The 13,732-nt window shown below is 39.2% G+C and overlaps 1 protein-coding gene across 7 annotated transcripts; it reads right to left on the bottom strand.

The window, feature by feature from the left end:
• LOC134609070 (lanosterol 14-alpha demethylase) lies at positions 1-12,444 on the bottom strand. 7 transcript variants are annotated; one of them, XM_063452451.1, is made up of 11 exons: positions 12,400-12,444; positions 10,583-10,750; positions 9,353-9,451; positions 8,466-8,642; positions 6,769-6,895; positions 5,713-5,887; positions 5,121-5,240; positions 2,549-2,744; positions 1,918-2,013; positions 998-1,169; positions 1-559 (listed from the first exon to the last, which is right to left on the bottom strand). In XM_063452451.1, the coding sequence occupies exons 2-11, from the start codon at positions 10,742-10,744 to the stop codon at positions 381-383; spliced, it is 1,503 nt and encodes a 500-aa protein (XP_063308521.1). In that variant the 5' UTR covers positions 10,745-10,750; positions 12,400-12,444; the 3' UTR covers positions 1-380. The 7 variants fall into 7 exon arrangements, with proteins under 7 accessions (XP_063308521.1, XP_063308520.1, XP_063308526.1 ...); XM_063452450.1 differs by lacking the exon at positions 12,400-12,444 and adding an exon at positions 12,355-12,399; XM_063452456.1 differs by lacking the exon at positions 12,400-12,444 and adding an exon at positions 12,204-12,225.
• Positions 12,445-13,732: the final 1,288 nt, after the last annotated feature.

The raw sequence follows: 13,732 nt of genomic DNA, 5'->3' as shown, positions 1-13,732 counted from the left end.
TTAATTTGAAAATCACGCAAATTGAAAGAGTTTGTTTAATAAAACCTATATACAACTCAACTTGTCAAGCGAACATAATTTTTTACACAATTATTTCACATATTTTATAAAATGCATAACATGCACAGGGTGTTTGTTAAACTTTGAATTGCAGCACATTACAATCTGAATTCCAGATATTTGGCCAAACCTAGATTATATGGAACCATTACCTAGCTCAACTATAGTCACAGCTTAGATATTTGTTCCGTAAATCTGCATTCAGATTTATAGCGTTTAGCAAAGTTTTTTTTTTTTTTTTTATTAAACCCCACCGCCCTTCTTAATTTACAATTTTCAAAGTAAAATGTTTCTTCTGTTGAGCAGTTAAAGTTCATGATTTAATGTTTCCTTCTTTTATATCTGATGACTGGGTTGTTTGGGGTGTGAATCATGGTGGTATAATTTATGGAGGGGAAATATCCATCAACCAGTTCAAACTCATACAAACGTAGCATTGTAGACCAGATGGTTTTAATCTGAACGTAAGCAAAATTCTCACCAATGCAACGATGCCGACCTATAATAAAAGAAAGTGTAGATTTATTATACATCAACACAATCCTTTAAAATCAGTACATGCAAAACATAAATGAGTAAATAGCATCCATTGATCGATATACTGTGATATTGCAGCCATTAGTATTTGCATGAATTTAGAGATATACGTACTTGAAGTTTGTTTCCTTGTAGGTGCAGTTTGGCATTAGGTGTGCATAGACTATACCTCCCAGGTATGATAAAGAGGTTATGAAAAATAATTTAACAAAAGACTCAAACCATATCATGTCCATAAAAGGGATTTAATACATAAACTTGAGTAAATGTCCACAAACTTCTCTCGTGATAAGTCTACCAGAATAGTCTATGCTGAACCACAATATAATTATATGGGTGTAATGACTGTGCCTCTTCTCAGAAACCATTTAATCCCAAGCACAACAATCAGTGGCATTACCTGCACCAAAAGGAACATATGCAAACTTCTCTCCTGCTGCTGGATTTTCGTGAAGGTATCTGTCTGGGTTAAAATCGGTATTCTGTACCCATGTGTCCCGTAGGCGATGGTTAACAGTTGGAGACACGCATACCTGGTGTCCAGGAGGAATCACGTAACCTCCAACAGTCTCCTAAAGACAAACAGAATTCTTATCCAGTACAGCTGCAGATTTATTAATTGTCCTTTTTCAAAGATAAGAATTAAGAAAATTTTGAGCTGCTAAAACCTAGAAGAAATGTTTGATTTTAATATGTAATTGTTCAATGTTATGTCATAAGTTTGAAATGCAAAAAAAAAAAAAAAAAAACTTTGGAAACCTATTTTGAATACTTACTTAGGATTTAATATTTTAACACCAGCTTAGCCTTGTTAATTCGAACATATTTTTGCTCTAGGTGTTATGGGAGAGAGTATGAGATGGATCTTACATGAGCTCGATAGGTAGTTACTGGGTACCACTCTATGTTAGCCACATATTCAATTCTACTTCCATGAGACATGAATTCATGGAGCAATTTCCCACCACCTACTCTAATATAAATATACAAGGAACCGGAGAGTATCTGAATACAAGAAATTACATACACTCAATTTTTACTAGGTAACAGCTTTATACCAAACACATATAGGTATACTGAATTGAATCTGTTTTAGATGTTACATTGAGACAGATTTAGAAGACGGTGTAGCAAGCTCTATGTAGCACTCTCACTGCTATTATGGTGTATCAGACACTGACACACACCTATAGTGGGCAAGACCAGCCTTATTACAGTGCATCATCCAATGTGGAGCCCTTAAGCAAGGAAAACATAGTGCGGCCTGATAAACCAACATTAACGAGTACATTCTGAAGAAACCTTAGATGTACTACTGACCTGGGGTGTCCTAGCCATTCTCATCATTGTCATAATGGGGGGTCTCAGTCTTAGAGTTTCCTTTATACACCGGTCCAGTGCTTGCATATCCTTTAGCTGCAAATGAGAATGCACTGTATTAATGTACATTACACTGTATGGTATTGTTTACACGATCAAGGAAAATGAACATGATCTATGTGTGTTATCCCCATAATTAGTTTGTTAGGTAAAATGTTACTGTAATTTAGAAAATGAGAATACACTGAACAGAATAAGAGGTTTAATCATTAAACAGATTATTTTCTAACTTGGCTTTTAGCCAGTTGCACTGTTACTTACTGGTTGTTGAATACACCCCTAAGAGTATATTTTAGATGATAAAAAATAATAAGCTTGGAAACATGGCTTGCATTTGCAGGGAGGAGGGACCTTTTACACTACCCATTACTCAATATAAATTTCTGTCTTTGCAGCAGGGGCAGTGGATAATAGCCAGGAAAAGAAAATGATGGTAAGTCTGAAATAAGTCATGTTTATTGCTTTTCAAACTATCACAAACTGCAGACTTGAGAACCCTGCAGATTTACAGTGGCGACTAACTTTTAGACGTTTGTAGGAGCTGAATTTTCCCCCTGCTGTAACAGCTCACCTGATCATAGTTTAGAGACGGCAGATCTTCTCCACACACGGCTTTCTGCTCCGCAAAGCACTGATCCTGAAAAGATTTATTTTTAGCCAAGAAAAATCCCATCCAGGCACTGGTGGTGGAAGACGTGTGTTGTCCAGCTAATAGTAAACCGATTAGCATTCCTGCAATCTCATCATCGGTTAATGGGGTGCCATCCCTAGGAAAAAGGAGGAAGATTATGTACAGAAAAGGAATATAGATTCACATTAATTCTATGCAATTAATTTTACTGTACAGGTTTGCGGCCTTAGAACAAAGACACCCACAGATGTGTGAAGCAAGTGGGGGGGTTAATTCATTAAATCAGTCATTGACGGTGAAGGAAATATTAATTTTATGCTAAAATAGCAGAGTTGGTTAGAGAATATCTTCAATGGTTATTCGGCTATATTGGTGGAACGTTGTGATCCTCGTGTCAATTGACCACTATTCCCAGTTTAATGAATACATTACAGAGTGTCACTCTTCAAAGCGTAACAGAGGAGAAGAGAGTGGTCAGCTCAGGGTACTATTAATGACATTAGGTTAAAGCATGCAATGTTGGTGCCTTACATTTCATTATTTATGCCTAACTAACTAATCTTGCATTACCAGTCTAGCTTAATTAACATGGAGCTAAATAGATAGAATAGGATGGCTCTTACACGGTCAAATATACCAAATGCAATAATTGTTACTCATTAAACTATGAATTATAAGGAATTCACAGTGAATTTAAAACCTCGGGCTACAATAAATAGAAAAACGTTGCATGCCACTTCAGCTATTTGGACCTAAATTATGAAATGATTTGAATTCATGGCAATTTACATTTAATGGAACACTGTAGCATTAGGAATACAAACATGTCTTCCTAAAATTAATGTGTCTCTGTCCCTAGTTAGAGTCAAGACCCCCCCCCCAGTAAAAACCTGTAAAAAAAATAGAAGTGCTGAGACTCCCTTGGCACTGCCCACCTCTCGTCCTCCAGGGAGGTCATCGATCAGGCATGGCTTCCTTATCTCTGCTCCAATCCAGTGCTTCTCATAGAGGAGCATTGGGGACCCAATGTGCATGATTCCAATGCTTTCCTATGAGCTTCCTTTATCACTGACCGAGTTTTACTGTGACTATGATTATCATTATTATTAGCATTTATATAGTGCCAACGTATTGCTTTACAATATTAATTTAATAATCAATAATAAATGTTACAGGAACAATAGTTTGATGGGGCACCTGCTCAAACAAGTATACAATCTAGAGAAGGTGGGGTATTTAAAAAATAAATACATAAATAAAACAAACACAAATAGGAAGGGCAGTTTGTAGCATGTTTAAGGGGAGCTGGGACAATGTCAGAGTAAAGAGAGCAGTTAAAACATGTGTTAAGGACAGCACAAGACAAGATGAAAGAGATCTGATAATGTAAGATTGGAAGGCATCATGTTGTGTGGCGAGAAGAAAAGGAGAAGTGCAGCATTACACATTATTATACAATGCTTTCCTATGGGGTTTCAGGTGACGCTGGATGTAATCATGCGTAGCAGGAGGACGTCCAGTGTCAGGTAAAAATGAAAATCCAGCGCACTCCCTTATCTAGTAAACAGCAACTTTGGTGCCGACAGATTTTGTTTGTTTTTTTAAAACACCTAATCCAGGCAAAAAATAATCAGGGTTTAGTTACATTATATGATATATACATTGCATAAGCCTGCCACAAGGTCAATGCACCCCATTTTTGGTAGGTCCTACTCGAACAGCCAAAAAACATTTTTTTCCATCTCGCGATATCTCTGCAGTACAAGGCTAAATAGAGGCCTGGAATGAGGCACCTGTGACAGGGAGGGGTGCAGTGTCAGTTACTTGACCAAAAGTTACCCAACGACCCAGAAGTCCCTCTAGTAGCTGTTTGGTAGACAGCCACTAGAGGGGGAGTTAACACTGCAAAACTGCAATTATTACTTTTGCAGGGTTAAGGGACCTGGGGAATTGCACACAGACCACTTCAATGAGCTGAAGAGGTCTGGGTGCCTATAGTGTCATTTTAATCTTTTCAGTAATGTAGCATGAAAAGCTATCAGCTGCAAGGTTAGTTTGGGAGGTGGCCACAACAGGGTGAAGAAGAGAGTTGAAGGTATCAAAGAGACACCTGGGATTATGAACTAATGATAGGAAAAATGATTGTTTAGAAAAGGTGATAGCTGCTCTGTACGAGCGCAAAATGAATTTGTAATGGAGAAAGTCTGACAAAGTGTGAAACTTCCAGCAGCATTCAGCTAAACGGGAGCATATCTGCAGAAAGCGTGTTGACTTGTTGTGCCACAGTTGGAGGTGCGTTCTCCTTCAGGTTTGCAGAGATGGGTTTAAATAGGCAAATTTTTTGAACTTCAAATGATGAGAAACGAGAGGGAAGGGGTTGTAAGTAGAGGATTTTCAGTTTAGATATTGTGACCTACAATATGAAATACACACTCTCCTGAATAACTTCATAGGTTATTTTGCAAGCCAATTGTCACAAGAAAATAATATTAATTCCTTATTTTATACATACTTGTACGTTGCGTCCACAAGTGTTTGCAACATATCGTCGTCAGGATTTTGTGACTGCCTGCGCTTCTGGATCACCTTGTAGAAAATATTCTTGATTTCTCGGTGAGCCCGGTCTCTGCGCCTGTAGAGATTATACCAATTTTAAACAGATTTAGCGTCAAAGAACAAAGACTTATTTAGATTTTCAGATCACACAACAGAACCATGGTAATTCCCCTCAAAGTAATTTATAAAAGATTTCGTTGATATTTGTCAGAACTTTGAATATATTTTAAAGTTAAGTTACTTTTTCTGTGTTTGTATTTACCATTCTTGCTATTAACCCCTTAAGGACACATGACATGTGTGACATGTCATGATTCCCTTTTATTCCAGAAGTTTGGTCCTTAAGGGGTTAAATTAAATGTGGTGGAAATATACCACTTGTTAAAAATCAGGTCTTAAAATTTCAAGTCCTATTCCGCTAGCCAGACCTAAAAAGTTACTTGCCATTGCAATCCTGAAAAGTCAATGGAACAGTCACCACAGCTAAGTTTCCCCTCGCCAATGTCTAGTAAAACATTTTTGATTCAATAATTTGTTTTAATGACTACCTGAAGCTGGGTAATGGTAGCCACCCGGGCAGAAGCCAAGCTGCGTGTGTGAAACCTCCATCCAGATCTGCATATAGTTGTGCCACTTTTTCATTGAGAAGGTTCCGAATCTCCTTCCCATGTAGGCATCGACTGGCTGTCAGGATGATCAGTTCTGAAAGAGCCTCAAATAAATCTAGAAGGTAGGGGTGAGAAAAAAAAAAATGGCATAAAATAAATTAACCAACTGCCTCAGAGAAAGAATATAAAATCAAGTTACTAACAATTTGTTCATGCCAACTGATAGCCAGGTGAGAACGGATTTTATTAAGAGAACGTGCAGAGACTTGACAAATGGGAACGGATGCTATGTCAAAGGATCTTCATAAGAAGTGAACAATAAGTAGTTTATCAGCATTACTCTATGAAGTGTGGCTCAGAGCTCAAAATCTTAAAGCAGTGGAAGAAAAAACACAATTTGTTCCATTAAATTCCTAGAGGCATGTGGCTTGTGTTTGACGGTCCCTTTAACCCCTTAAGGACCAAACTTATGTAATAAAAGGGAATCATGACATGCCACACGTGTCATGTGTCCTTAAGGGGGTTAAGATTATGGTCTTCTCTGCTCCAAATTGACAAAAATCAAAACTTGTGACAACGTCATGATTTCAAAATTAGCAAATTCTAAATTTGGCATGAAAATGATGATTCTTACAACAGATCTTTGTAAAATATTGTAATTTAACATACTTCCGCTGGCCACAAATAGTTCTCACGACAAAGCTGTTTAACTTGGCTGCACTTTGAATGGAAAGACACTGCTTCCTAATACCTGCTAATGTTCTCTTTATTAAGGGGATCAGTGAATATTTAACAGCATTGTACAACTCATAATACCCAGGTTATGGCCACAAGGAATACATCAAAGGAGGAACGTATAAGGAAAGGGATAGCAATGAAACATAAATGCATGATGCAAACAATCTGTAGACAAAGTCCATGCAGAAGAGGCAGGTGTAAGCAGAGGTGTGTGCAGCTATCAAACATCATAGTGTTGTAATACTTCACAATTCTTACTTCCAACTCCACTGTCCCCCCAGCGCTTGAAGTACTCCTCGGTCTCCTCTTCAATCATCCTCACGTGAGTTTTGAAATGAGCGATGTTTAGTCCAGTTTTCAGCATTTTTTTCTGTTCCAAAAAGATCTGTCAAAACACAAAGAAAGTAATTACATATTTGTGTAATTTTATAGCCATTGTGTCATCTTTTTAAAGGGACACTCCACAAACACACACACGTGGTGCATTTGACAAAACATATAAAAAAAACTTAAAGGGACACTATAGTCACCAGAACAACTACAACTTATTGAATTTGTTCTGGTGGGTAGAATCATTACCTTCAGGCTTTTTACTGTAAACATGGTCTACAGAGAAAATGCAGTGTTTACATTACAGCCTAGTGATAATCTCACTGGCCACTCCTCAGATTGCTGTTACAGATCCTTCCTGGGTCATGGCTGCCTAAAATGCATCCAAACATTCAGTATCTCCTCCCTCCGCATGCTGACACTGAACTTTCCTCATAGAGATTCATTGATTCAATTCTTCTCTATGAGGAGGTGCTGATTGGCCAGGGCTGTGTTTGAATCATGCTGGCTCTGCCCCTAATTTGCCTCTTTGTCAGTCTCAGCCAATCCTATGGGGAAGCACTGAGATTGAATCAAGCTACCACTTCTGATGAGGTTAGCAGACTGCTTGGGTTTTTTTTTTAGGCAAACAGCATGCAGAGTTACAGCTTCTGGCTTGAATACAGTAAGATTTTGCTATATGTATGGTGGTATGAGGGGCCGAGGGGGGCTAGATGGTGGTTTTAACACTATAGGGTCAGGAATACGTGTTTGTTTATCTGACCCTATAGTGATCCTTTAAGGATTTTATTTGCATGACATCAGACATAGTGAGACAACAAATGCAAAAACTATAACGCATTGCTTTCCATAAACTCCTGCTCAGGAACATGTGCCCTGTGTGTATTATTGGTAAAAATAAACAAAAAACAAACAATCAGGTGGCAATTCACGCTTTTGTGAATTACCCAATTACACATTTCCAAGAGTTAAGGGGCAAAGGAAAAAAAAAGGGGGGGGGGGGTTGAAACGTTGCATTCAAAATGGCATATCTATGATTTATGTGTGTGTGTGTCTGGGAAATGTGGCCGCTGTAAAATGTGTGAAAATTTGGGACTTAAACACAGAGATAATTAAAATGTTGAATTGACCTTACTAAAACTTCAGAAAGAAGAGCCATGGGATAAAATTATTCCTGCAGGCCATTTACTATATATTTTTTTTAATTAATGGAAAACCTAAAGAAAAAAAAAATTGCTGAAGGAGGAAAATTCTCCATCTCAGCTAAAACCATAAAACTTTCCATTTGAATTTTATTTATAAAGTTTGGTGAATAACCCGATGTTTGCTTATTTTTCACAATATCAAATCAGAAAACATTTTGAAACACTATTACATTAATATACAGTCAGGATTTAAAGAACTTGATTATGCTAGAAAAAGACCGAAAGTAACAAAACCCCTTTAACTGCTGGACTGTTTTATTCTTTTTTTAAAGTTAACTTTACATATAACCGTTTCTTAATTTTGTTTGTAAATTAAATCTAAACTCAAACTAATGAAAGAAAAAATATATATATATATAATAATAATAATAATAATAATAATAATAATAATAATGTATTTAATGGTATCTAAAATCTTACCGGATTAGGAACATCGTAGGCAACTCCTTTGCCAAAGACTGGCGTTGTCAACCTAGAGTATACATCTTCAGCATTCAGATCCTCATTTTTACTGTTAAAGAGCAAGGCGGCTGCGTCACTACCTACCAGGTAAGTGAAGGTTTTGCCCACCATAGTGAAACTGAAGACTGGTCCATACTGCAAAAGAAAACCAATTCTTTCAAAATTATAAACAGAAAATAAAATTGTCCAAGACAGAGAATATAACAAACCCAAAAGCAATATTTAAAGGGAATTATTATTGCCTTCACATTCATCTAATTGATGGTACATAGTGAAAAGCAGATCAACAAGCACAATAACTATATGTTAGTGCTACAGCAAAGCATCAAGGGAAATGTAGTTTTCAACAACAGTCAACAATGTCAGGAAAAAGCGACAAATGACAGGCATAATCTATCACAATCCAACTGCACATATGTTTTTATATCATACTGGCATTTACATTATTTAAGTACTTTTATATGATCAGTATCTAATTACATATATTTATTATACAACAATTTCAAATACAAAGCGGTAAATTTAAATTAAGTCCCTGCTCGAATGAACCCCACTCTGCCAGGAAATCATGCGATAATGATGCCAGGGTCCTTTTAAACGAAGGTTTTGTTTTTTTCTCTCACACCAGTAAAAAGTTTCAAAAGAAATAAGCCACAACAAAGAGGTTAGAGATCCTCTTTGAAATAAACAAAAAACTTTTTATGAATAGAAATATTCCAAGTGGCAAAATAAATTGGTTCAACTAAAAGAAGTGCTTCTTTCTCAAACCTAGACAATCAATCAATGTGTTACATCTGCCTTACACTGTGTGTAGCAAAAGGTAAATAAAGCGATGAAAGACTTACCTTTTCATATGCATTTTCTAGGAAATCGATTGGGCTTTTACCAAAGGATATGGCGTGTCCCAGAAAAGGTATAGATGATGAAATAAATGGTGGGTATTTCTGTAGCAAAAAAGGACACACAGTTTACAGCGATGTCACATTTCTCAGACACACACACACACCCACATAAAACATAGATATGCCATTTTGAATGCAAATTCTCAACCTCCTTCCTCCTAACATTTTTTTTTTTTTTTTAAACACTTTTTCCTTTCCCTTTAACTCTTGAAATATTTCTCATGAGATATAGCTCTCCTTTTTTCATGCAAAGAACAACATGTAAAAAAAAGCGATACACTAGCAGGAGCCAGTATCGAATGCTTTTGGTCTATAATCACTGACAAGTTGTGGGCATTAACAAACTATAGACTCTGAGCAGGATGGGCACTGTCAATCTTTGGGCCATGAACTACTGGCAAACAGACAGATGTTGGTAGAGGATCGGTGTCCAAATTGAGGTTCTCTATTTTGACAGGTTTAGGATGGAGTTACACATTATTCCAACAAACATGAGCTTCCTTTGAATATGTGATTCCAAATCATAGAGGTTTACCATGTCTTTCATTGAAGTTGCGTTATCCCTTACCACGCAAAGTAAACCCACAATGTGGAAGATGATGACCCTTTTTCATGATAGACACTTTCTCTTTAATCTTTGAATATGCAGTAAGATAGAGGACCTTGCCCACTAAAACCAGCAAACTTACACAATTCAAACTGTAATTAGATAGTAAAGGTATTAAAGGGGTACTCCAAGCCAATGCATGGAAGTGGTCATGGTGCAAAGACCCTGTACATGCAGCGTTTCACTATAAAACACTGTGCATATTTAGATATATTACCGAGTTCGCAAGCTAGCTAAAGACAATGATGTGCATTTTCCCGGCTGATGGCGTTCAGCCAATGAACGAGCAGCAGGATTAGCATCCATGTTCTGCAATAGCCAGATGTGACCGTATCAACATTAAGGGAGGCTTTGGTAATGGGGAAACCACTGCAAAACACTTTGCCCAATTAGGAGTAGGCTGTAGCGTGTATGATGCTCAGAGTAACCCTTTAAATTCTGCTGTCCTACATCTTGAAATGTGGTTGCCAGTTAAACACAGATCAGAGTTCAATGATGAATACACCCATCTGACTTCGCAAGGACTACAGCTAATAAACTGTTAAATTATTGGACAATGCACGTACCGCGTTGTCGGTGTCAATAGTGCTTAAATGTTTGAAGGCCAGCTTCGACAGATATGCCAAGAGAAGAAGAAAGGTAACTGGAAGCAGGACACGAGATGCCACACTGCCTCCAACAGCTTCTTCAAGCAGGGCACCCCCTGCCTGCCACAGACTCACCAGCATGGTTGCCTGTTGGAAAAATACTTGCTATTTAGATTTTTGTCACTACATGTGAAAAGCTACAGTAATCGAAATGTCACTTGGTCCAACATATCACTCCTTTCCAAACAATCAAATATTTTACACAAATGGCTGAGGGTACAAATTACAAGGAATATGGAGATACTCCGGATTATAAACTAAAGTGAGAACTCAAAGTGAATTTCAAATTTAATTCCAGAGAATCGGAACTAAAAACATAGACTCAGATCATTTTGCCAGTTCAGCTATTTTAACCTTAAATTTGAAATTCATTTTGAATTCTCCTTGTACTCGAACTTTAGTGAATAACCCATCTGATTTCAAAATAGAACTGCAAAATTTAGGGTATAATACCAGATTTAGAAAACTTCTCTATTTTAAGCATAGTTGCATCCTGGCTATTGTAAGTTATATTTTGCAATCTGATTTTCAATTCACTTCCCTTTAGTGAATAAATCCCACAAATGTTTTACACATAATTAGGTCAATCGTTCAAGAAGAAACATTCCAAGCACCATAACCACTACATATTCTTGTAGTGATTATGGCGTCAGCCCTTATATGGATATATACACCGTCTGATGCATTCTGACAGTTATTACCTGGGTAGATATACTGTCTGCCTGTTTTTACCTAGATAGATATACGGTATAATACAAAAGAATTAAAAAAAAGAAAAGAAAAGAAATCTGGCGCAACCGTTATCCCCTCTGTTAGACTCATATGGTATGATAGAGTCTGTCTGTCCTTACCTGGGTATATACACAATGTGATGCTGTCTGTCTGTCTTATTACCTGGGTATTCACACAGTGTGATGCTGTCTGTCTGTTATTACCTGGGTATACACACAGTGTGATGCTGTCTGTCTGTCTGTTATTACCTGGGTAGATACACAGTGTGATGCTGTCTGTCAGTCAGTCTGTCTGTTATTACCTGGGTATACACACAGTGTGATGCTGTCTGTCTGTTATTACCTGGGTATACACACAGTGTGATGCTGTCTGTCTGTTATTACCTGGGTATACACACAGTGTGATGCTGTCAGTCTGTTATTACCTGGGTATACACACAGTGTGATGCTGTCAGTCTGTTATTACCTGGGTAGATACACAGTGTGATGCTGTCTGTCAGTCAGTCTGTCATTCCCTGGGTATACACACAGTGTGATGCTGTCAGTCTGTCAGTCTGTTATTACCTGGGTATACACACAGTGTGATGCTGTCAGTCAGTCTGTCTGTTAATACCTGGGTATACACACAGTGTGATGCTGTCAGTCAGTCTGTCTGTTAATACCTGGGTATACACACAGTGTGATGCTGTCAGTCAGTCTGTCTGTTAATACCTGGGTATACACACAGTGTGATGCTGTCAGTCAGTCTGTCTGTTAATACCTGGGTATACACACAGTGTGATGCTGTCAGTCTGTCTGTCTGTTAATACCTGGGTATACACACAGTGTGATGCTGTCAGTCTGTCTGTCTGTCTGTCTGTCTGTTATTACCTGGGTATACACACAGTGTGATGCTGTCAGTCTGTCAGTCTGTTATTACCTGGGTATACACACAGTGTTATGCTGTCTGTCTGTTATTACCTGGGTATACACACAGTGTGATGCTGTCTGTCAGTCTGTCCTTACCTGGGTATATACACAGTGTGATGCTGTCTGTCTGTCCCTCCGGCTGTCTGTCCGTCCCTCCGGCTGTCTGTCCCTCCGGGTCTCAGTAATGGAGATCTTGCTCTCAGGTTGTCTTTGCAGTTAGTAAGGTGGGGGGGCGGAGCTCAGCAGCTGCTGTCAGTACAAACCCCGCCCACTGATAACAGGGACACGCCCACCCAATGTGCCGATTTACTCCGCCCAGACAGCCCGGCAGAGTCCGCTCACTGTACTGGTTGGAAGGCGGAGGGATCACGCCGTACGTACCACGCTATTGGCTGCTGGCGGGAAGGCGGAGTGTTTCTGTGTAATGAGGCGGACACTCCAACGCCCCTACGCCGGGCTGGTGAGCGCTGCCTTGTGGGACCGCGCTCTGATTGGCTAATGTAAGCTGAACTGATGTCTGCCTATCTGACGTCACGAGCGCTCGGCCTAATCCGCAGAGGGGTTGGTGTGAGAGGCGGTGACATCAGTCAGTCAGTGGGAGGCGGGCAGCTGGTGTGGACGTGAGTCGCGTTATAGTGAGAGTGAGCTTTATACAGAGACAGGCATGGACTCTGCTCACACACACACAGTGACACCCAGCAATGTGGGAGTTATTCACTAAACTGCGAGTTTAAAACGGAATTAATATTTCGGATTAGAGCTGGTAACATAATTTATAGGGTCAGACTTGGCACCATAACCACTGCATGCTTATGTAGTGGTTATGGTGCCATTAGGTGGTGTGCTCAGTACCCTTGTTCCAGAACCAGCAGGATGTCCAGAATTCAGACTCCTGTCCCTCTGTTCAAGGGTTGTCCCCAATCAGCGCCATCGTATCCGTGTGTTTTTATTTATCACCGGAATTTATAAAGCGCTAACATATTCTGCAGCGCTGTACAATTAGGGGAGACCGTACAATATACGCAGACCATTGGCGTACATACCGCGGTCGCAGCAGCAACTGGCCCCGTCACTCCAGGGGGCCCGGCCGCCCTGCGGACCCCTGTGACCGGGTGCCCGTCCATGGATCAGTTTTGCACCGGGGCCCCATGGATTGTGTGTACACCACTGACGCAGGCCAAAACAAAAGGTAAAGAGGGCGCTAGCCGTGAGCTGAGATCCAGCCATTGAAGCTCAGCAGACATGTTTGTATATAGAGGTATTCAGTCCATGCAGGAGCGATTTAGGGCCGCACAGAAAGGCGGGCAGTAGCTAAGTGTGCACAATGCGTACATTCCCTTTTTCGGTGAGATTTTCATTGACACTATTTATTTCACCCATCCATCCCGCATCCCATACATCCATCGATGGAATGGTGTCAGTTTTCATG

This window comes from Pelobates fuscus, chromosome 4, assembly GCF_036172605.1.
Source record: "Pelobates fuscus isolate aPelFus1 chromosome 4, aPelFus1.pri, whole genome shotgun sequence".
Taxonomy (NCBI): Eukaryota; Metazoa; Chordata; class Amphibia; order Anura; family Pelobatidae; genus Pelobates; species Pelobates fuscus.
The sequence above is the reverse complement of the archived record's forward strand: the minus strand, read 5'-3'. Positions and strand labels throughout refer to the sequence as shown.